This window comes from Rhipicephalus microplus, chromosome 5 (assembly GCF_043290135.1).
Source record: "Rhipicephalus microplus isolate Deutch F79 chromosome 5, USDA_Rmic, whole genome shotgun sequence".
NCBI lineage: Eukaryota > Metazoa > Arthropoda > Arachnida > Ixodida > Ixodidae > Rhipicephalus > Rhipicephalus microplus.
Genome location: NC_134704.1, coordinates 16,141,192 through 16,166,200, shown reverse-complemented (window position 1 = coordinate 16,166,200; position 25,009 = coordinate 16,141,192). Strand labels below are relative to the sequence as shown.

At 39.3% G+C, this 25,009-nt stretch overlaps 1 protein-coding gene across 1 annotated transcript in view; it reads left to right on the top strand.

Annotated features, from left to right (window-relative positions):
* The window catches only part of LOC119173995 (uncharacterized), a 63,229-nt gene that overhangs the window by 21,678 nt on the left and 16,542 nt on the right, over positions 1-25,009 (top strand). Inside the window, exons 21-41 of the mRNA XM_075894919.1 lie at positions 549-686; positions 1,475-1,591; positions 4,373-4,490; positions 5,321-5,398; positions 5,515-5,547; positions 5,820-5,873; positions 6,551-6,682; positions 7,972-8,177; positions 9,997-10,106; positions 10,474-10,591; positions 12,559-12,699; positions 12,784-12,900; positions 13,106-13,238; positions 13,356-13,391; positions 13,503-13,565; positions 13,953-14,081; positions 15,945-16,144; positions 16,878-16,984; positions 17,904-18,012; positions 18,102-18,266; positions 20,701-20,814. Coding sequence (XP_075751034.1) covers positions 549-686; positions 1,475-1,591; positions 4,373-4,490; positions 5,321-5,398; positions 5,515-5,547; positions 5,820-5,873; positions 6,551-6,682; positions 7,972-8,177; positions 9,997-10,106; positions 10,474-10,591; positions 12,559-12,699; positions 12,784-12,900; positions 13,106-13,238; positions 13,356-13,391; positions 13,503-13,565; positions 13,953-14,081; positions 15,945-16,144; positions 16,878-16,984; positions 17,904-18,012; positions 18,102-18,266; positions 20,701-20,814 — 2,418 coding nt within the window. The remainder of the gene's footprint in view (positions 1-548; positions 687-1,474; positions 1,592-4,372; positions 4,491-5,320; positions 5,399-5,514; positions 5,548-5,819; positions 5,874-6,550; positions 6,683-7,971; positions 8,178-9,996; positions 10,107-10,473; positions 10,592-12,558; positions 12,700-12,783; positions 12,901-13,105; positions 13,239-13,355; positions 13,392-13,502; positions 13,566-13,952; positions 14,082-15,944; positions 16,145-16,877; positions 16,985-17,903; positions 18,013-18,101; positions 18,267-20,700; positions 20,815-25,009) is intronic.

The following is a 25,009-nucleotide window of genomic DNA, read 5'->3' as shown; positions in this document are numbered from 1 at the left end:
AAACTGAAACTAAAAGCTCAGCTGCCTTTCATTCATTTTCTTTTTTCTTTTGTTTCACAGAACCAAATCTAATAATTTTATGCTATTTTTACAGAACTGGGTTCGTCATCTTTGCATGTGGTATCGCATGTAACTGCTTTAGGAATTATGAAACGCGTGGGCTTGTTTTTTTTTGTTTTGTTTTGTTTTGTTAGACGTATCGTTAGTGAGAACCAGCAGGCAATTAAGCCAAGGATGTCATTTTTTATGTGATATATTCACTTTCAATTCATGTTTACACCATAATTAGTTCAAATAACATGCCCTATACTTTGCCTAGCTGATTGTCTCTTAGTTTTTGTCAGTGCTTTAGGAATCGATACATTCAATCGTTGCTTGCTCATTTGCTGGTAAACTCTCTTCTGCTGACGATAAAGCATTGTCCATCAATTTAACTTCAGTACTTACACTGATGCGTCTTGTTTTATAAACAAGCAGAAAAACAAGAATACTGTGAGTGGTAATCTGGAACGCATTAATCTGACATCGTCCTTGTTTGGCTTGTATAGGACACCGCTCTGCGCTGGCTTGGACATATGGGTACTGGCAAGCAGGCATGCTTTTCTGTGAACCTGGCCATTATCGAGTTCTCAGCTTCAGGTGACTCCTACCTTTGCCAACAGCGAAAAGTTCTTAATTATGCTGAGGTAAGCTTTCCACAAGCGTTTTCTTGCTCTACATGAGGTGTGCTTCACTGTGATGTGAGGGGTTTCTCAGTATATTAGCATGTGTCAGCAATGTTCAAATATTATATCAAGGAAGAATGAGGAGAAGCAGTCATGTACATAATGTGCAGTTCAACCTCTAATTTAACAATGTCATTAACATTGGCAGTTTATTTTATTCTTTAACAACTTAATTTTATTGAATTTCGACCTTTTATGTCAAGTGTAGGGTCACCAACAGATACTTTTTTCTACATCGAAGGTGCCTCGAATATGCTTGAACGGTGTGCTAGTGGTGAAAGAAAAGGTCAATTTCAGTGAAATTGGCAATTTCATTCTGATGGTTATCAAGATTGCTTGCAAGATCAGTAAGAGTTCTTTTTGTTTAGTAAAACTGTCTCGACAGCTTTTCATACTGGTCACGTCATACGCAGATCAAAGTTAATTCAAGGTCCTCTTCTATAGCCAGCTTCATAAACAATTGTGTTTTTGTGGTTTAGACATTCAGTATGTATCTCAGAATTTGACCTTCATTTGACACATTGTAACTAAGTGTGGAATGTATCCCTCGCACTTTTGTTTTGCACTATCTTTTCAAAATTTACACACAAGATACCTGAGTGTGCCTACAGAGTGTTTTTTTTTTCTTTTATCATTGCATCTGCAGCTCACCTAAGCAGCCTTTAGACGGAAACGCAACTGTACTTTATTTTCATAGAGCGCCAGTGTGCAAAGAAAATGTAATACATATCTTGCTACTCCTCTCGCAGGCTTGCGACACTGAAAAGTGGGTTGAAGTTCGACAGCCTCGCGGTGCACTCTGCACTCTCCGGCAAAAGGGCAAGCGCTGGCAGGCATATGAAACTGAAGATCAACTGTCTGCTAAGGTTGGAGATTCTTGTTCACTCTGTAAAACGCTAATAAGGAGTGCGCAAATATTCGAAAGTTCCGAATATTTGGCAAATATTGCATTTGTAATAGTCATATTTGATTCGATAACCAGATATTCAAAAATTTCGAATATTCAAATATTCCTCGAATATTTGATGTTCCTGAATATTCGTTCGTAGGCTTGTGCAAATATTTGAATAGAATATTTAAATTAATTTTGGGGTATTTGAATTCGCTTCATTTCGAATTTAAATTATTCAAAATTTCAAAGTTTTCGCAAGGACCGAATAAGTGCATACTAATCCAATCGAACCACCTTTAAATGTGGTTTCACTGCAGTGTAGGGGTGCTGAAACCACGAAAGCACCTGTCCAGGAGAAATTTGCTCTGCTGCCAAGTCCCTCTTCAAATTTAAAGGAGCCCTGCAATACTTTTTGAGCATTGTCAGAAGACACTGCGGCAGTCGAGGCTACCGAGGATACGCAAGTTAAATATTATACTGCAGCACGCGGCCTGCAATTGAAAATTAATTTTCAGTCGGCTAAAAATTGTTCTCTTCTCTCGACAAATGACTCCACAAGCTCAGAAAGCATGTGCGGCGTATTTTATTTTCACATGCCATCCCTTCCTGTTTAGCTTTCAGTGCTTTCACCGGGATGAGAAGAGAGAATGCACTAGCAGCGTGCAAGAGATCTTTGCGACTCCGCTCGTACTGGACAGATTCTAAAAATATTGGGGGCGATTAAGTCATGAGGCAATAAATAAGCTTCTTTAGTGAATGCATTCCATGGCTACTTGAAAAAGTGTCGCAAGACCCCTTTAAGTGAAAACATTACTGTCGAATCAATTCATTTTATTAAGCTTAAAAGCTAATTATGACGGCTTATATGCTTTAAGTATAATAACTCTTAAAATGTTACGTATTTTAAGGGCTATGACTCACATCCTGCTGAAAGTAAAATCCTGCTACTACTCACTTTTGAACGAAAAAAGAAAGAGAATTTGCATAAAGGTTATATTTCGTTTTTTAAAAATTCTGCAGGTTAGTTAGGTCATGATAAATATCCCGATTTTTCTTTGTCAAATGTACTATTCGAATTCAATATAAAATAATTCGGCCAAAATCACTATTTTTTTCGAACCTAAAATTTATTTGGTGCAGTATACTGAGGCCCGAAGAACATTTCGTGAGACAGGAGGAGAAGAAGAGATGAAAGAAGAACACAGCATTCTTGATCCTAAAATGGGGAGCGCGGTCCTCGAAAAAGGCAACGGAAGGGAGATAATGAGTAATGCTATGTAGTTGAAAAATGCCCCAAGTACTCTTCTTTTCCTAATGACTTGAATGGATATGAGAACAAGGAAAAAAAAAATAAAAATGAAACTACAAATTGAGGTCTTTGGAGCTAAAACTGGACGAATTGTGACCATCTAGACTGCTTTAATAATCGCTTAGACTTGAGTGCATGGGTGTTAACTGTTACAAAATTATACCAATGGCCTCATGCTCACTAGTCATAAAGGCAGGTACAAAAGCTTTTCTTTCTTTTCTTTTTGTAATATAGTACTACCACATAAAAAAAGATATAAAAGGTTTGTTCATCATGTGAATTGAACCCAACGTCACAGTCACAAGCTCACCTATTAGTCTTATGCTTTCTGGCAAGTACAGGTGGGGACATTTTTGTGTGGAATAACTGACTATAATAACAATTGTACTATTTGCAACCTAAATATATGATTGAGTAATAGATTACTGGTGGAAAAAATTGCGCCTCTTCGTTACTCAATATTTGATTCATATACGAAGTTATGTAGTGGTATTCGATTTGTATTCAAAAATTTTGATATTCACTTGCCAACCATGCCAAAAAATTTGAATTACATAAAAATAACCCCATGGCAGATGGGCTCCAACTGAGGCCCTCTCAATTTCAACATAAATATTGCAAAAGATTAGCACTGTTTTTTAACTGAAGTATCAGTAAAGTGAGGTTGCTTGTCAATAGCTGTTGCAGTCACCTGACAGATAATGCATTTTCCTTGCTTGTCTATGGATGTTTTTTGCCATTTTTTTTTAAATTCCAGATTTGGCAAGCTATTTAACTTGCAAGCTATTTAATTTAAAGGTGAACATATTCGACAGAGATCTGTCTGGCTGCATGAAAATTAACACAAATGAAGTAAACTATCCAGCCACTGATAGCTCAATGTTTCTAATGTTAAAATTTAAAAACTAAAAAACTAACCCAGCATCCAGAAAATAGTAGGAAGAAGAAAATGGAAGCTTGCATAAAAAAATTCATAAACCGTGGTTTTGTCAAGCTGACATTTCAACAAGTGGGCTAGTCTTCTTCAAGGCTATAACAGAACTGATTTTCTTAGCGCTAGCATGTCTACACTTCATGCCCTCTCCTTCATTGCAACAAAGAAGGAGCAACATTATTCGTTTAAAACACCGCATGGTTATCTGCTGTGGTATCTGAAAAAATGAACGCACACTCAAACCTCAGTATAACTTACCTGGATATAACAAAATATCAGTTATAACAAGGTAAATGAAAAATAGTTGTGTAATAGATATAGTGGTAAGAATAAGCTTTATGACAAATTTTCAGATATAACAAACTTACTTTTTATGTAAGATGCAACTTCTATATTATGAGGTATGAGTGTACTATTGTTCAATGCAGAAAATATCTATCAATAAGCTAATATTTGTCTTCAGTCAAAGAGTACTCACTTAGAAGAAACCTTTGTGCTTTGCTTTTGAACAGGTTAGCAAAGCCTTTGATCGCAACACAGGAGCATGTGTGGCATTGTTTAATGTGGACTATGAAAACTACAATAGTGGATGCTTTCAAAAGTTTGGGCGAATGACTTCAGTTGTGCAGAGTAAGTGTATCAAACTCGTGTGCATTTGCTGGCATTTTTATTTGCTGAAAAAAATTGTGTATGCCACCGATTTCCTTTTGCTGAAGTTTCACAACAAGGCAGTATTTTTTGGTCTATATCCAATAAAACATCTGGCATTGTTTTAGTTAGCACCGACTTTTATTTAGCTGGTGACAAAAATAGATCTCTGTAGAGTTTGCTCTTGTGATCACAAGATTTGCACTCAGTGGAAGTTTTTCCTTCTGTTTCATAACTTTTGCCACTATAATCCATTCGTAATCTCAGTCATAATATCCTTCAGTATTTTATATTTTCTTGCTAAACACAACTGCCAATCAAAATTTTGGACCAAAAAAATAATGTTGAATTGTCGGTATTTAACATAGAGTGCAAATTCATTGAAACCAAGATATGTGTGTCATCACATGCCTGTATGTTTCTGTCTTTACCATTTATAATGAGTAAAGTTCTCTAGGTGACTATATTACATTTGTTGCATATATGTTCCCTTGACGACTGTAATGAATAGTTTTCCTCTTCTTTTTTTCCCTTTACCTGCTATATAGGTTTAGTTGATGTTGTGTGACAATTCTAAGCACAAAGTTGTGTGTTCAATTCTTGGGTATCAGCATTCACATTCTGATGGGCCAAATGCAAATGCAGTAACCTGAAGTGGTCTAATTAATCCACAGTTCTTTACTAATGCATGCCTCGTGATATTTTAACATGAAACTACATAAGTTGTTCTTTTTCATATAGCTTGGAAATGCATGAAGGGTGTTTTTTTTTACTTGAGATGTGCAGTGTGCCAAAGTTCGCTTCTCTTTCAGATTACCTAAGCTACCAGCACCAGAGGCCACGGCCATTGAAAAGGAGTGGACTAGTAAAGCTCCCGTTCAATAGAACACGTACGTATCAAACTGCTCCATCTGGTAGGCCAAGCATAGGCAGAACACTATGCAAAATAAAGGTTTCATTTGATTTGATTTGAAAAACTTGTTAAACATATTATTTTGTTTTGTAGGCTCATCACTGAACAACCATCCAGAATTGATAAGTAAGATGTCATTTCTTCTCTCTCCCAACATGTGCCTTCTATAGCATTTTGAACACTTAATATCTAAACCTTAGTTCTGTGCCTTGGTTGACTAATGTTGAACAAGCAGATTAGACTGTCGAGTAATAGTCCAGATATCTGTGAACTGTAGACAGTGGTAGCGTATAAGTAAAGCTTCATTTCAGTTTCATCTTGGAACTCAAATGGCTTGCAGCGAACAAGTTAACAATGTCTGATCCTTCTTTCGTTTTTTTTTTTTTCTTTTTGTGCAGAAAAAGTTGATATACCAGGCCGAAGGCTACCTCGAGGCAACCTCATGTCGTTGCGTGAGTGACAATATACAGCAGCTTTAAATAGACAAAGTAGGAAGTATGCATTGATGTCAATGATTCAAGGCAGCCTTAGACTACCGTGACATCATGGCCACGCTTTGCTTTCTGGTGCACTTACAAAAATTTGCCGAGATGGCCCATAACAAGGCAGACTTTATAAAAGTGGTCAAAAATTTGTGGCTGAAATTGGCATCATGCATAGGATCTCTAAAGCTAATTCTTTTAGATTCTTTCAACTAGCTGCTGCGTCATGGCATATACAGGAGACCTTGCCTGAAAGGCACGGCAGGCAACAGACCGGTACACATTATATGCTAGTTAAGCTATTGACACAATAATCTAGAAGCTTGGGAATTGCTTTAAAATGCACGAGAAATTGAGCTTTGAAATTTCATACAAGCACAGAAAACAACTGAAAATGGTGCTCTTTGTTCACTGTGAATATCTTGTATTACCATTGTGTTTATTCCAATAATTATGTGTGGTGTCCATGGTATTAAATTATTACCCTATTATGCAATTTTGCACATACTACTTGAGATTTGCTCAGGTGACAGCTAGCATTTAGTTTTGTTTGTATATGAGTTATGAAACATACACGTTTAATTTGTGTGTTGTAGGACTTTGGGACAGCAGCACAGTTTGTGTGTTAAATTATGAAATTCTTACAGGTGTGCCCACCTCAAGCCGTCCACTGCTTTGTGTTCTTAGTGAAGAGTGGACAAAAATTGATGATGTTCCCGATGTTTACTGCTCCCATTTTGTTATTGATGTGGCGCACCTGACCTTCAAAACTGGTTTGAGTAAGTTGCCGAAGTTGAGTAAGCTTAATTTTTTTTTTTAAGTGCATACTCAGTGCAAGGCTACTTATAGGATATTAGGTTCATTACTTCTCGGCTTGAGTACTGCATGCTCTTTGAGTGATAGCTTATGATCTTATTTGTCACCCACCTATTGTATTAATTAATTGCTCAATAAGTGGAGCAGATGGAATGGGCTCTGCTGTACAATGAGGAGTGATTATTAATGTCCTTAAAACCTAGCAATGAACATGACTGTAGAAAGCTTGAACTTTCCACACTGTACAGCAGACATTTTTAAAGAGATGGTGCCATATAATTTAAAGGCTATAACAAGCCTGTTGTGGGTTTCCTCTATATGCATGGACATTTCACACGAAGTGTCAGACCCAGTAATTCAGAATATATTTTAATTCACTTCCAAAGTGTACCTAAATGCTTATTCTCTCAATCAAGACCATCACCAGTGCATCCAGCACTCACGTAGCTCTATAAAAAGTTCAACGCAAGTTGTTGTGGCGTCGCACCAGATATGTAGGGATGTGAGTGACCTCTGGACCTCTGCCACCACCAGAATGTATGTACCTGCAAAGCACTGATTGCTATATCACTCCCAGCAGCTGCAGCTAGCCATCGCACCAGCAAAGCAAGTGCGCTCCTGGCACATTTGTTTTGCTGGTGCTTGTGTGGAAGATGTGTGTGAGATTGCACAATCCTCAGCATGATGTGCGTCACAGCCTTGTCTGGTGGCATGACCAAGCCACCTACACTGCTTCATCTCTGCCCAACTCGGCACATAGGAACCGAAAGGGAAAGTTGTTCGTAGACTACATGAATCTTGGGACGTGTATCATGCTTCCTGGAGCTAAAAGAAACGCTTACAGCGAAGAAGGTGCAAGCCAAAAATTTGGTGGCATCATCCTTTGAAGTAGAATTTGAAGGGACCAGGAAAGCGTGTTTCATTTAACAGGATACTGCGAAATGAACAGAGGTGCAGAGTACAAGTACTGAAGCAATCATATCAGAGACAGTTTTATTTAAGTATTTAACAGATTTCTGTTTAATGAATCTACAGCATTTGATGTCAGATAACTAAACATCTTTTTACTACACTTCATCAAATTAAGATTCAAAAACTTGAGATAATTAAAAAAGAAAAGACCGGTACTCTCACAGTTAAGGTTGATGTGATTTGAGTGTATATACAATTTATCCTGTCATAGCTTCCAGCTGGATAGTGCTTTTTATGCATTAAAATAGCTCATGTGCCTTTAATTTTATTCTGCTTTCAGCCAAAGACCCAGTAACGGTACTGAAAGAAAAATTCGGCAAGAGACGTCAGTATTTGGTAAAAGTGTCGAAGATACCCCTGCGGAATATCTCGCAGTATGCTCAGGAGCTGTCAGCATCCATTTCAAAGCTACAGTTGAATGGAATTGCAGTGCTAAACCAGCATATAGCATCGCCTCTTTTGTCCTCATTTAATGAAAGGCTTCAGGTGAGTTGATATAAGCTTCCAGCTTACTAAAATGTTTGTCGTGATATTTGTTGCATTGTTCTGAGTTTGCATGATTTGAATATGAAGACTCAGTGTAGGGTCCTTTGCCACTGGCAACATGAACATGTACTCTTAAAATGGTTTTCTAGCTATATGTTCATATGTTTGAACATTTGTATAGTGCCTCATTGTGTTCCTAAAATCACTTGGCAATAAGCCACTATGATAGTAGTAACAATGTGGGCCACTCTCGCGGACTTACTGATTCAGTTTCATCACAAGACTAAAAAGAACTGAAATAGCATATCTGGACAAAGATGGCACACTTTTGCTTTGAAACATAGTAATAAGCTTTTACCATTCTGTTGGCATAGTTACTCTTTATAATGGTAATGCCCTAATTTACAGGACACCTAATAGCTGACTATGCTGTTTGATGAGGCATCAAAGGGAAAAAAAATTTGCCAAAAATATCGAACTATTTCAGCTGAACCAGTAATAGAAGTGCTACTTCGATTGCTCCAAACTGTGCCAAAAGAAAAATGCTGCTCCATGCTGCTCCAAACAGCAATTTTTGATAGTAATTGTTCCAATGTGCTCCAAAATAGCACTTAGAGAATAAGAATGACAAACTTCTACTGTTGAACCAGCTCATAAATTCAAACAAAACTGAAAAAAATCTGTATACTATTATCCCATTATGCTACTAGTGTGCATCATTATCAGATCTGACCTCATTTTTGTAGCAAAAACTGACAAACATATAACTCATTTGTCAGTTTTTTTTTTTTTTTTTTTTTCAGCTATACTTGCAGGCTAGTGTTGCGAAATGTCAAAACGAGCAGGATTATTTTTATCTTATACCAACTATCTACTGCTTGTTTGGCAACAGTAATGTAGGGCTGTGGCTACTTCTAAAATGTGGGGCTCAGCTTTTCCGGTTTGATTTGATTTCTGCTATAAATACTAGTATTTTAATTGTATAGCTCATTTCACTGCACATTTTCTGCAACCAGCCATTTTTTCAGTTATTTATTCCTTGAAATTTACATTGATTGTTGTCTGTTAAATATATTTTATAATGAAAATTAATATTTATGAGACAATGCTTTGAACTCCAATTGGTTTACGGCAAATTTGGTATATGCTGTTAAAACACCAATAGCCGTTCCAAAGTAACGCTTTTCCCACTCCGAAAACAGATGTGGCAGCTCCAAAACAGTACTTTTCCTGTTTAAAAGTAGGCTCCGAAAAGTAAAAGGTCACTTCCATCACTGCTATCCAATATTTTTATGGTTGATGCATATTTGGGAACAAAAGCTAATTGAGCTAGGGAAATGTGTTTCTCTAATATTATAGTTTGTGCAATGCTTTCTCTCAGGGAATACCTGATAGGTTTGATGTTCATAATATATATTGCCTTTAAGGTTTCCTTTAGTAATGGTTCCTAACGTGTTGTCCTCGTATACCTTTGCAATCGTTCTAGTAAAAGAGCTTCACTATGGCATTAGTTGGGTTTTTTTAGGGGAGTGTGTTTCACAGTTCTTTGAAAACTTGCAACTGTCAATCAGTCTATAACATGAAAAGGTGGCTTATTGTAAAGTATTTCCTGAATGACAGAAGTTGCTTATGAAATGACAGGTTTATTAAGGCATTGAAATATAGTATGTCCAAAAGTGTTTTTGATTCTACTAAGTCTTCACTCGACTAAGAAAACAATGTACAGTTAAGAATTTCAGTGGTGTGTTTGTTTTAGGAGTTTGCTTGAGCTCTTGCACTATGTGCAGTTTCTTAATGTTTTTTTTTGTGTGTTGTACAGCAATTTAGGCTCTCACTAGGAAAGAATCTAACCTTGGCTTTGGGTCTGGAGATACCAGATTTTGATTTGAAGCCAAAGGAGGTTGCTGATCGACTATTGCCACTTACTAGGTGAGAAATGTCTGCACGAATTTCGTGTTATATTGGGCCTCTCATCACTTATTTATGGGGAACAGCGTGGCACCTGCAACACAATGACATCCACAGCCTGCTAAAAGTGGCATCTATCCACTGGGGTTCATAACAACTTGATTGCTACAATGTTGCTGTTCAACAAGTTGTGTAAGGACCTACTAAGCCATTATCAGGTTACACAAAAACTTTAAAGAAAAGAAGAAAAACATCTGAAAATATGCTCATTTGATGCATGCAGTCTGGAAAACATCAAACTAGTAAGCGTTCATAATAGGAAGAGTAACTCGTCACTCTGGATGTATGTGAGAGCTAATACACATTCTTCCTTTTATATCGCCTTTAGTGCTGCCGATGTCATCATTTTGCAAACACACTATCGACGCCTCTGGAAGTTCTGCCGGTCAGCTTATCCCTCTATCTTCCAAGAGAGCAATAACACATGCCAACAGTCAGTGCCTATGGTGAGTTGCTTGGACATTATTGATGTTTCATTTTGTGAGGTTTTGACATGTATTTTTATGTACAACATTAGCTCACATTTCCCTAATGTGATAGTGAGCAGTTTTGTGGAATGATCTTCCCGATGAAATTGCATCTATTAGTAATCATCAGGCATTTCTTGATCAGTTGCATAAATATTTTTTGCATAAGCATCATGTCCACACCATTTATTTTTTTCGGCAAAGTCTTCCTGCACTTTTTTTTTTTTGCTAGGGCGTGCCAAGTGTGTCATTTTTTTGTGAAATAAATGCTATTGCTCTGTCTGATCGTACTTTGCACTCCATATAGATTATACATCATACATGTTTTGGTTTCTTCTTTTAATTTTCTGTGTATTTTTACAGTGCATAATTTTTTCTCTCTTTATTTCTTTTGTATTTACTGATGTATTTTTCCTAACTTACTTTGTACTTGCCCCCTTACTCAATGCCATATTGGGCTGTGTAAGGTATAAGGAGTAAATGAGTAAATGAATGTACCGTAAAAACCGGAATATACGTCAATTTTTTTTTCACAAAAATGCAATGAAATGTCGGCCCTCGTCTTATATACCTGTCATTGGCAGAAAAAAATGTGGAATTGTCTCAACAATGAGTAGCTGAAGTTGAAAACTTCCATTTTTATGGTAAGCATCAGCAGCGGCACCGTTGGGCATGGCTAGGCAAGGCTTAGTGTTCTAGCAACGCCGTTTTGCCTCTTATTTGTCTGCTGTTTTCTTGTTTCTATTTCATTTAGAAATAAGTGGTAGTCGATGGAAGTTTATGATAGGCTTTAAAAACAAAGTTATTAGTATGCCGAAGTGCACGGCAACCTGGCGGCACAACGGGAATTCGTGCATCGGAGAAAAGCGTCCGGTATTGGAGGAGCCAAAAGCAGCTCATCACATGCTGCAGAAACCAAAACAAAACAAAAAACAGTTTCACAGACGGATTGCAGTGCACCCGGAACAGGAAACGCTACTCGCCGAATTCATCCAGTAGCTGCTTGCAATGTCGCCACCCATATCAGCTGAGTGTGTCCGCGTGAAAGCTCTCAAGATAGCGCATGACTCTGGGCTTGAGAGGGTGCAATTCAAGGGATTGCCATCGTGGGTGCGGCGATTTATGAGGTTAAAGGGCTTTGTTCTGAGGCGGCGTGCTTTCGTCTTTCCGCAAATGCTGCATTAGTAACGCATTGGATAGAACGGAAGACGATGCATTATGGGACTTTACTAGTGAAAAACAGACATCGTCGGACTCAAGTTCGGACGAGTCTGAGTGACAGCACATTGTGACCTCCTGGAGTTTAACTACTTAAGATTAGTGCCTAGGAAGGATAAACAACAAGAGGGAAGGTAAGGAGGTTAACCAGGCACATGCCCGGTTCGCCACCCTATGCTGGGGAAATGGGAAAAGGGCATAAAGATGAGAGAGAGAGGAAAGAGAAGAGAAAGAGAAAAAAAGAGGATTGTCAGTCAATCGGCTGGCACGTATGCAGCGGTGGCTACATACGCGCCACCGCTGCATACGATTAGTGCCTAAATAAAAAGAAATGTCACTACAGTGCAGCTGGTTGTGTCATGTATTTACCAAGATAAGGGTGCGCCGTGATACTGTGCGATATTTAAAATTTTTTTTCTCGGATATTCAAGTTTGGAGGGTCGACCTATATTCCGGCCTGGCCAATATTCTTTTTTTCTTTACGGTAAGTGGAAACTTGTTAGCAACAGATGTAAATGTGTAATAGAGTTTGTGATGTAAACCACCTTAGATGAACAAGAACAAAGGGATTCTACAAAATAACAAATAAAAGCATTAAGAGACTCGTTTCATTCTATATTAATCCCAAATTCATGTATGCAATGGTTCTGTCACCATTTTACTTAGACATCCTTGTTCTTTGTTGAAATGTAACCGAGAATATTTATTTTTGGCTTTTACTTTTGCAGTTGAATGCTCTGAAGTGGGCAAAGCTTATGGTGACAAACATACACATTTGTCTGTCAGTCAATTTGGCTACCCTACGATTTCACTATGTCGACACGCCTGGTTCGGATCTTCCGTGCACCAAGTCTCGAGAAATACCCAACGTATGCAGTCTTAGATTTTAGAGTTATTCTTTGTAATCTGCAATGTGCTCTTTGCTTATTTCTTTGTTTTATTCTTTTATTTAGTACTGTGAATCTGGCTTATGGAACGAATCCAATGATGCACTGTTCTCCATGAGTGCACATCGGCACACAGATGGACTGTGGGATGCATTCGAAGAGGAGCTACTGATCAAAGCCAAAGTGAGTTTTGATGGGCTTTCGAGATGCTGCAATCTTGGTTTGTTGGTTCAATGTCAAATTAGCATCTTTCATAGGGGTTCAGTTTCGAAATATAGATACAGCGTAGTTCTGTTTCTTTGTCTGTGCAACTTTAAAAATTTATTCATCTCTTTGTGGCCTATTGCTCCTGGGCGGGACCTAAAGCTTTTCTTTTCCTTTTCTTTAGGTGGAAAAAATAATGGCCGCTCGCCCCAAAAGTTGTTGGGCTGTGTTTAACGTTGATTATGATCGAGAAACATCATCCTGCAGTGTGCACAAGGAGCGTTTCGCACGTCTCAAGTCGCTGGGAAAAGCTGCCGGTAAATATTTTGCCACTTGCCTGCTGAGGGTGTTTGGTCTTCGTTTGCTAGCACAGCACATTATACCTGCCTTTGGTATATTTGGTATAAACATCCAGAATACGCTTTCTATTTCAGGCTACAGCTCTGATTGGAGCGACATTACTCAGTCAGGTGAGCATTGTCATCAGTGACTTATAGTACAGATATATTCATACAACTTCAGGTCTTATTATCAAGCTCTTGTGTGCCTTGCCGTGCTTTACATAATGCATTATATTGCAGATAAAAGCGACTCAGAGAAGGGTAGGATTGGCATGGCAACCAACAACAGAACCCAGGTTAAAGGTAAGTGTATTAGCTTGAAACACCGATGGTGCCTTTATTGTAGTAATATTGGGGAGGCATGTGCACCAAGGCCTGTATCGCATTTTTATGGGGGAATCAAAATGGGGGAGGGGGGGGGGTTGAAGCTTAAGTAGCTGTGAAGTAGTTGAGGCACACAAAGTAATTGTTCTGATTTAATTCAAAGTTCATGTGTTCAAGATCCATTTCAGCAGTATAGTACTACAACAAAAAGCCTGGAATGCTCGAGGCATCAGACGATTCACATTAAAATTTTTCCAAATGTTAGTTTTGGTATTGTACAACTTTGTGGCGATACAAAAAATGCTGCTTGGGCAGCACCGAATGTTATAAAGCAGACTTCCAGCTGGTGAACAAATGTTGTTGCAGGGTCCCTTTTGTGTGTGTTCAGCGGTGCCATCTCTGAGAGCTTGCTGCCACCAAAAGGCCTCTGCACAGCTGCCATCTACACCACCGTATTGTATGATGAAGTCAAGAAGACTCTGGTCGTCAAGGATGGTGCGTTTAACATCATTATTAAAGAAACAATAACGGACAGTTAAGCAAAAAAGGTTAACGTTGCTGCACGCATCAATACTGTTGACAATTGATATCAGGTGCAACTTGGTCTACCGTAAAATCCTGAAAACAAGCACCCTCTCCCCCTACTGTGAAAGATATCTGGAAAGATCTGGAGGGAGGAGCCCTTGCTCAGTTGTAGAGTAAAAATCAAGGTCGAAGAGGAAGAGTCATTTAGAAAAAAATGCACACCCATGGTTTAATGAAACTGAGTACGCTTGAATTGACTGTTGAAGACGGTGAATGAAACAGTGAAAATGGCAGAAAGGGAGGGTGTAAGGAGTGCTTGCTTTGTTATTGGAGCATGTCTCTCAAAAAAAGTAGGGGTGGGGTGCTTGCTAAAGATTTTACAATAGTTAAAACTTGCAGCAATGAATTCTAGAAGAACTGCTCACTGTAGAATGAGAGCTTTGTAATTCCACTTCGTAAATAACTAGCTTTGATTCATTCTACGATACTTGCATTGACACTAAATGCTGCAGTGACCGTCGCCATTTTACCTGGACATCTTTGTGCTTCGTTAAAATGTCACCGGGAATATTTACTTTTGGTTTTTACTTTCGCAGTTGAATGCTCTGAAGTGGGCCAAGCTTATGGTGACAAACATACACATTTGTCTATTAGTATTATCAGGTATCACCATCATGAATGTGCCTATTTATGGAGCGAAAGGGCTTTGCGCTGAGGCAGCGTACTTTTATCTTTTCGCAAATCCTGCAGCGGCAACACATTGGATGGAACGAAAAACGATGCACTCTTGGACGTTGCTAGTGAAAAACAGACATTGTCAAATTTAAGTTTCGACGAGTCTGAGTGACAGCACATTGTAGGCTTCTGGCGTTTAACTACATAAGATTAGTGTCTAAATAAAAAAAAAATGTCACTACAGTGAAGCTGGTTGTGTCATGTATTTACCAAGATAAGGGTGCGCTGGGACACTATGTGATAGGTACTTAAAAAAACTTTTTTTTCGGTGATTCAAAGTTTGGGAGGTCGACCTATATTCCGGTCTGACCTATATTCTTTTTTTTACGGTAAGTGTAAACTTGTTAGCAACAGATGCAAATGTGTAATAGAGTTTGTGACGTAAACCACCTTAGATCACAAGAACAAAGGGCTTCTGCAAAATAACAAACAAAAGCATTAGAAGACTCACGACATATCCATCAAAGCAAGTATATAGTGCACCACTGGTGTTATTGTACTACAAGTCTTTAATGGTGCAAATATTTCAATTTCGTAACATAGTGCATGCAAAATGTTCAAGAAAGAAAAGTTTGTTGAAAGGTAGCATGCTTGATCAGGTACACATTGATGCTGAGTAAGTTACGTTGAAAAATCACGTACTTGCAGAGTTGGACGAAACCTGTATGCCAGCATTTTTACACCACTGTAAAGCATACAAATGAAGCTCTTTTTTAACCGCTATAACTTATGTAGTCGAGGGTTTGACGGAATACCATCTGATCAGTTAAAGGTATTGTTAATTACATCACTGACCTGTGTCAAAATAACAAATATGCTTTGGAATATGTATTAATCTCGAAACATTACATGTTGTTTTTACATTTGGTCAGTGATCTACTTATTAACAACCACTAGGCACAATATATCAAGCATATTTTTTACTTACATCATTGCCCTACTTTTTTAAAAACCTTGCAAGTGAGTGTAGGCATAACACTGCAAGAAAAAAAAGTGCTTGAAAATCTCAATTTCGTCGAATAAAGGTGGACAAAACCAAATTGTGTCTAGCAGTGGCACGGCACCCTTCCGAATATGATGTTATATGGTTCGTTGCAGGAAATTCTCTGCACCATTTCTCGACACTCGCCAGACAGTTGAGTTTGGTGGGGGCTGGTGTTGAATCAGGTGCTCTCGCAGCCAACCGGGCCCGAGATTTTGCGCTTGAGAGCACAGCCTGGCTTCGTGTGAAGGGCTTCAATGCACTGGCTATACTGACAGACCAGTGGCCTCGCCAAGACGTACTTCATATCTTCAGGGTGTGTTACAGTGACCGTTTAATGTCGGACGTTGATGCAGCAAACTTGGGGAAAGTGATTGAACATAGCAAAGCAAATCTGAACTATACGCTGCTGATATTGGTATGCAGTGAATAGTATAATGATTACTAGATATGAAAAAATGTTGTGTCAAACATCATTACATGGCTTCATCAAATTATACCGAACTATATTACAGTTATAAAGGACAGTGCAACAACCCTACTGATATGTTTTATAAATGGTGTGACGTGTGGGTATCACTAGTGATGCTTCTCCCCCATTAGTATTTGTTGGGATTCGCTCATGTATGCTAATTGTTTTGAATACATGTCTGCATAGTGCAGGTAATGCACACGTGATAGAAGGTTGTGAATGTTAACCGATATCTTCCAAAAGACACTCAGTTTAAGACTTTCCAAACAAATTCTGTAGTTTGCCTGTTATTCTGTGCCATTAGAAAACTAATAAAATGAGAGTAAGCAAAATACCGAGAAGTTTGTAGCCACACACATTTTAGGTCGCCTGCTTAGAGTCGCGTTATTTAAGTTTTATTAAAGTGTTCTTGAGAGATATTGTATTTGTCAGCTAATGTCCAAGTAGGATTGATGATTGCAAGGCTATTAAATTGCTTGGTAAACTCTCTCCTAGTCTTTTTTTTTAATCTTTGAGCAGTCATTATTGTACTCAATTTAATAAACTAATAATTAAAGTCCTACTTCTTATGATGCAGGAACTGCGTAAGGTTCTCAAAATGACAGAAGATTTCGGTCATGTTTCAATCATCCTCGGAATACCACCTCAGCAAAAAATAAACAACTTGATGTTTCTACAAAAGGAGTAAGTTGTGCATAGTGAATCACTAGGTGTAAGAATAAAATTTCATGCAGTTCATTAGGAAGACTATAAGGATTAGTTTTTAAAACTGCCTTAAGTGTCTGCAAACACTTATGAGTAAACTGGTACTCAAAATAGCCACCTGTGATTCCTGTTAACTTAATGGTTCCTTTCTGCCGCATATTTGCATTGCTGCTTAGGGCTTGAGATCGGTAAAAACAGCAACTTAGAGAAACTGGGACTAGATTGCATGGATAAGTATATGCAGCCTAATAGAGTTGCTCCTACTCGGTAACACCGATATTGCAGTACTCTTGTGATGTTTGGTAACCTTTAAAGTCTTTCTTGGCTGATTATGGGTGTAGATTGAGTTTTCCAAAAGAATAAGCATGAATAAAAGATGCTACCTTGCTGGGCTTCCTTAATTTTCCAAATGACCAATTTACCATACTGGGCAGCTAAGCCATTGTCTATCCCAGAGTACTAAATTATACCTCCTCTTCATCCTAACCCTTATATTGTAAAACCTCATTAATTCAAACTCTAATTTTGAAGTCCTGCTTAATTTGAAATATTTTTGCAGTTCGGTATTTGACAATGCAAGTCTGAGTGGCTAATTTCAAGCGGCACTCAGCACCAATCTAGTTAATTTGATAAGTTTCGGTGTGACGTGCCAATTCATGATTCAGATTTCCCTGCAAATTCGTGAAAACAGCGGCCCTTAAGAGCCACAAAACAAAGCGACGTAGCGATACTAACGAGTGGCAGCTGAAGCACCTCACGGCCTCAGTGACTTCAAATTAATGAGGTTTTAGTGTACTTCTTTTCATCATTAATTCATAGTCTTTGTAGACAATTCTACAGTTAAGTGCTAACAGCAGTTTGCAAAGTAAAGCCGTTTAACCGCACAACTTATCTCTAGGCCTGTGGATATGGTAATATTCATGGGCCACTACCAGCCAGGCGCTAAGCCGTGCCACGTCATGCATCCTTCAAGTCTCTCAAAAACCACAAGCACATTATCCAGCTTGGTGAGTCTTGGCACATCATTTCTGGCACATTGCAAAAAAGACTTTTGCAGGCACTGGCTAAGCAAAGGTGCACTTCAATGTCTTTGCAGGTTGAAGCCACACAGATCATAAAGACACTCTCCCATAAGCTGAATATCACAACAGAAATGTGCATATCTGTGAACTTAGCTGTGTTGACATTTACTCTTGGCAGTACAAAGAAGTTTCAGCTGGGCACGCCGTGCCTGCAGGAGACAGTTAGCAGCTATGCAGAGGTGAGTAGAGACATCTTATGGTGTAAAGTTAAAATAGATTGCAGTGTAAAAAAAAGCAACGAGAAACTATGGTAGAACTTTATTTTCAGAGATTGTGAAAGGGGAATAACATTCCTTAGGTTCATTGTGGCAGAAGACTAGATTTTAGTTGCACTGTTCCTTCTGTCTTTCTTTTTGCATGTTTATTGCATTACTACAAAACATATCGTACCTGCATTTTCACATATGCATTGGTAGAGACTCACTGGCGGTGTGTTGCTGAACATCTCAAATATTTTTAAATTGAAAGTAAATATTATGCTAATTATTAATCTTAAATGAACAATAAATAAAAACACATATTTTTTGCTGTAGTAAATTATGCTTTTACTATACCAATAACATCACTCTTGTGATAAAAAGATGCTTGGCAAGTAAAAAAATACATGAATGTAATTGAACTGGTATAGCGCATTACGGGGAAGAAGAAACGGCCGAGCAGACCGACACAAGAGGACAGAGCGCTAACTTCCAACTGAGCTTTATTGTCAAATTGCATCAAATAAGTAGACCGGCGCAAGCATACAAAACCACCCTAATGCAACAAGATAACACACAACATCACACCGTCACATATCACACATTCATAGGCGGTTACTCTGATTAAGGAAGGCCATTTCATGTTCAGATAAACCCAAAGAAGGGGCGCTAATACACGTGCTGCCAGCTCTTGCTATACAATGCGCCTCTATAATTTCTCGAGTTAATTGTGACGGGTGCTTTTTTATCACTTCACACTGGTCAAACATGGGGGTACATCCCCAATCGCGGCAGTGAATTCCAATGTGGCCCTGGATTGCTTTGTGAGCATTATAATGGTGCTCTTTTAGCCTTTCATTAAGGCATTGATGTTGTGTGTTATCTTGTTGCATTAGGGTGGTTTTGTATGCTTGCGCCGGTCTACTTATTTGATGCAATTTGACAATAAAACTCAGTTGGAAGTTAGCGCTCTGTCCTCTTGTGTCGGTCTGCTCGGCCGTTTCTTCTTCCCCGTAATGCGCTATACCAGTTCAAGTACGACGAACCAACTCGCCCAATCTTCAACACTCGTGGACATGAATGTAAAACTCGCCTGACGACGTCACATTGAAATTTCGAGCCAAAATTTGTGACATCAAACATTTTATCAGTGGCTGCTAAGGCGTATTTAGTTCCTAATCGATGAAATTGGATTACACCATCCTCTGAGGTCTCCTTAAACTTAACATATCAAGTTTCAGAAAATTTTGTTGAGCCAATGTTGCCGAAATCCCAAAAGCGCCCTTTGAAATTTATGTCACCATGTGTAGAGATTCTGGCGTGAAAATTTAAAAATGAAACAATGATATAAAACAATGGTTTCCTCTGAACCTTTGGTGCTGATGATAGTCGCATTTGAGTTTTCAGAGTATAACTTATCAGTCTGAATTGATTTATTCTCCCTCGGACTGCATGGTCTCTTTACCACTGTCATTGTCCCAAAATACCTTGTAGGCAGCAAGATTGTCCTCTGCATCTGAGTTTGTAAAAAGTTCTGGAATGTCGTCATTCACAATTCTGTGCTGTCCATCATAATAAAATATGAGGGCATTTTGTGCAGCCTCTCCACATTGAAAAATCACCACCATATCCACAAACGGAATGATTTAAAAGGAGCTTGTTTTGAGATGATCAAGAAACTCTCGGAAACCATCATATAAAGATGTGACAAGTTTGCTTAATGGTGCAACCACTTCGCTTCTGCTTCCCTGGCTTTGGGTTTGCTTGACAGCAAGTCCTCATCGCTTCGGCCTCCCGAGCTCTCACCGCAAGGTCTTGGCAGCGAGCCTGAGCTGCTGCTGCGTTGCGAGTCTGCCGCACTGCTGCCTAGGCTTCTGGGGGGTGCTACATGCTGTGGAACAGTAACGACTGCAGAATTGCAATGAAGAGTGTTCACTGAGTGAGCTCCCAGCGAAGAGAAGCGTGCCAAATGCGAGCGCTGTATACAGGCGCGGCCCTCTAGCAGTCACCTACCTAACTAGAGCATGCAGCGCTGAGTGTCGGCACCGAGCGCTGAGAGCACACAGTGCTGCTTGTGTGACTCACTGGAGAGAGTGCAGCTTCTAGAAAGAGAGCGCAGTGGTGCCTCTAGCAGGAGCAATGAGAACTAGTGTACACGTCACGAAAGACAGACAAGGCACGAGCATTAGAAGCGTGACAAGTAAGCTCCTAAAAGTGAGGGGATGAGGGCAAATTTATGCTGTTCAAGTGCTGTTGCTCTTCGCCTGCATTTATAGCTGCATAAAATCAAACACATAGTCTATGTGTTTGCTAGTATAGTGTAGTTTGTAGTATAAGAGAGAACATTTCCTGAACTTTGATGAGCAGGCATGCACTGTTGATTTGGTGCTTACTCTAACTTTTGTGTTGCCCCTAGGTTTGCCCATCACACAGTGGTCCTGATATATTCTACGACAGTGCCTTATCTTGTTACAAGCAAAATTCGACACATGTACAGACATTTGAAAATGAAGGAACGTTGGAGATGAAGGTGAGTTATCTAATAAGTGAATATGGCAGGTAAATTTATACAGGCAGACCCTTTCATAGTAGACACTGGTATAAGATACGAATGAGTATAAGAGACAGCAGTGTGCCTACACTAAAATACGGGTTGATAAGAAAATGCATACGAGGTACCCTGCTTATAAGAGACATCTGCTCGGAGCATGCCTCTTAAAAAGTGGTTCAACTGTAATTGGTAATGTAAAAAAAGTGGTAGTTTGGCATCATACATGTAAAAATATTCTGCCTTTTTTATGGCTTTGTAGGCGCACCATTAACTCCTTACTTGCTTATGACTACCCAAGCTCATCATAGATGCCATTTTTGCCTATGAGGACTTAATTGCGCTCGTCATAGCTTTGCAGGAAAGTTCCAAGAGGCTTCAAAGAACCCAGCTCATGAAATGGCAACATGGGGTCTGTGATTAACACTTTATTGTATGAGAGCCTGGACATTAGATGGCAAAATGTGTGCTGTCTATTTCCCACCACGCATTATAAACAAACTTGGCCACATCTGTGCAATGTTCTCATGTGGGAAATCTTTCTTTAGAAGATGAAGGTACACATTATGGGGATGTTGGTGTTTTGTTTGATTATTTGTGTCATGTTTGATATTGATTTTAGAATAAACCTCAAATGCTCCAGGTTTGAGGTATTACACAATAGTCCAAAAAATAACAAATAAAGCTTGTTATCTGCCGTAAAATGTTTTCACCAGTATTTTTTTTATTTTGAACTTGTAGTTGAAACATTGCAAGTCACTAAAAAACTGGTAATTTTTCAGCAATATTTTTGTGTTTTAATGGGAACTTCAAAAGTTAAGAGGTTAGAAGACGGAAGAATGGGTCATAAAAGCAGTATAGATAATGTTTTAGTTGATATAAGCCAAAGAAATAGACCTGGGTGGCGATTTTTGTAGCCCAAGCTCAGAATGACAACAATGAGAGAAGACGACGAGCGCTAACTTTCAAATGAGTTTATTGTGCAGAGCGTGAAAACATATATAGGAAACCAAAAACCATGTCTCAAAAGATAAGCAATGCAAAAATGAGTAAGGTGAAAAACCAAGAAATCTAAGAAAACGATGCTGAATACTAAAAGAAGTATCACTAGTTACACGTGCCGATACTTTCGAGGAACATTAAGTTTTTCTCGGATAGAGAAGTAAAGGCACCTAGTGATAGTTATTTAAGTCTTCAGTGAAGTTTCCTTAGATTTCTTGGTTCTTGCATTTCTTTATTATTTTTATTTTTGCCTTACTCATCTTTGCATTGCTCATCTTTTGTAACACAGTTTTTTTGTCTCCTCTATATGTTTTCGTGCACTGCACAATAAGCTTTGTTGTCTATATGTTTTCATGCACTGCACATTAAACTTTGTTGAAAGCGCTCGTCTTCTTGTGCTTTAGTCGTTCAGAGCTCGCACTATAGCAATGGTCTTGACCTACTACTACTTGACCGTGCAGTGCCATAGCACTGCGCCGTCATGCTTTTAAGGACCTGAGTGGGCTGCCTGGGAGAACAGAGAACTGGTGGTCAGTTAGAGCAATAGAATGCGTGCCTAATAAGGGGAGCAGAAATGGAGAATGACAGCTAGTTAGATGGAGGAGCAAAATTAAGTTAACACAGATAAAATGGAATTTGCTCACCTAAGATAGCGTAAGTAGGGTAAATTGGAGACCTTTGTAAGAGGCCTTCGTTCTGCAGTGGACATGGAAACAGTTTGAGCAGATTGATAATGTGCTTTCATTTCCTTCAGCAACTCTAGCATGCAACTTTAGCTAGAAGAAAGCAAGCTTTAAAATTAAGTACGGCAAACTGTTTAATTTGCAGTCAGTATTTTTAACTTCAGCATGACAGTACATTAATAATCACACAACTTAGCTATGCTTATTAGTGAAACCTACTTTGAGCAAAGATCAAAGTATTGTAAAATAGAGCTATTCGGTCACAATCATGACGCTGTACCCTATGTTAATCATGTTCTTTAGAACGTTTTTTTGTGTGTGTGTGTCAGTGTTGCGCAATTGCCTCTCCAGAATGGCAATGATTCCGGAATCATTCCACATTTTGGCGACCCGGCATGGAATGGGGAAAATGCTTGGAGGAATGAAATGGGAATGTAATTAAGCACATTTTGCCCAGAATGGAATGGGAATAGAATTTTATCTTTTTCCGAAAATAGAGCGCGTTTTCGTCCACATGCTGTTTTTCAAACTTCAAACATTAGTAAATCAGAGCCTTGAATTTAACAAAGAAGCAGCATTTTTAAAATGGCTTGGCTGATTACAAGGATGGTACATCTGTAAGCAACGCGCCTACTAAACCCGCCACGGTGGTGTAGTCGCTAATTAAGCACTCGGCTGCTGACCCGCAGTCCACGGAATCGAATCGTGGCAGCAGCATTTTCAATGGTGCCGAAAATGCTGTAAGCTCGTGTGCTCAGATTTGGGTGTGCGTTAAAGAACCCCAGGTTTACCCTGTGGTATAAATTCCTGGAGCCTTCCACTTCGGTGTCTTTCATAATCATATGGTGGTTTTGAAACGGTAAACCCTAACACTTATTTTTATTACAACACTGTCCTTATATCGACTGTGTTCCTCCGAAGTTTGTCTCTATTCATTGTGTAACTGCAGTCCAGCAGGACTGCGGCGGCAGCATCCTCCCCCTCCCCTTGTCCTTGTGATTTTTTCCCCACAGCGGCGCTCCAGCTGCCTGATTCGCTCCACCCTTCACATCTTTGCTCTATGTCACCGTGGGCAATGCGGACGCATATTCTACACAATGCTTCTCTAAGTTGTGGTGCGCATTAATGCTGGCGAGATGCTTTCGTTCACTGAAGTCTTTCGTATACCAGCTTGCGCACCCTCTCACCTCATACTCCCCCACTCCTTTTGCAAAACTGTTTCCCCTCTCTAGACACATGGGCGCCTTTGCTCGAAACTCTGTCGGTGAAAATCTGTAGGTCAGCGCAGTAACACTCAGACACGATTAACTGTATGCGATCCCCCTCCATAGAGGAAGATAAACTTTTGAAAGCATTAGTTCGGGAAACCGCCCGACTTAGGAAAGCCCGCATACCTAACTACGGCCATGTCGGCGCCTCCCTGAGTCCTTATGCGACGTTTCTCGCCAAAAAAAAAAAAAAACAGAGTTCGCTTGGTTATGTGGTGGAGGATGGCCCTGGGTGGAAAGCCCCCACCACCGCGCCTGTTGGCTGCTAGAGAAGCACTACTATAATGTACTACTCCACAGGCTCTTGCGTCCAGTGGTTCACGCTCGAGCAACTCTTCTTTGAGAAGGGCAACACATAGTTAGCTGTAGACGGCAATTGTTTTATCTCAATTTTTTTCAGAAGCAATCATTCAAAATGCAGTCATTCACAATTCGATTTGAAAAACTTAACGGCGAAGCACCCATTTAGCTCATAACATTTCGTGGCAAAATGTCGATGAATAAAACCGAAATACTTCCTCTTTTTGTACCTTGTCCTGCTTGGGACCTTTTTCCACCATTTAAAAATCGCGAGAACGCTTAAGCACTTCTTATGACGCAAGCCTGGTGACCAAAGAACTAGTGAGTATTTGACTGGCGTACTCTGAAGACCAGGCATTTGGGAGATCAAGCCCAGAATATTAGACGCTCCTAAATCTCTATCTCGGAGCTGGTCATTCCATGTTTCCACTGCTCTGGGGTGGGATCGTTTCATTATTGTCATTATCTTTTTTTCTACTTTTTTTTCTGCAACCTCGCTCGGTTTGTGCGACTCGGCGTATATTCGTGTTTGCATCGCCACACAAAGGAGAGATTGGGGAGGAACGTATTTTGCTATACCTTAATGGCTATTAGTGTAATATCACGCTCGAATTAGTCATGTAGGCCTAAGTGCATATTCTATCGAAGTCAAAGGTCACAACATATTCTCGAGATCTACCTTTAATTAACAAAGCCAAGAGTTGGCGTGGCGTAAAAGTAGAAGCAATCTGGTGGGAACAATTTGGCAATTTACAAAAGAGAAACTGAGGCATAAGTTAGCGTACAAACAAAATTATTATGCCAACAGATACTGATGAGAGAAGCAAATTATCCCAGCAAGTTGGTTCCCATTGATACCCCACATAAAAGTGTTGAATACTCCATGCACAGCGTGATCTTTATCTCACGAGCAGTTTAGTATAC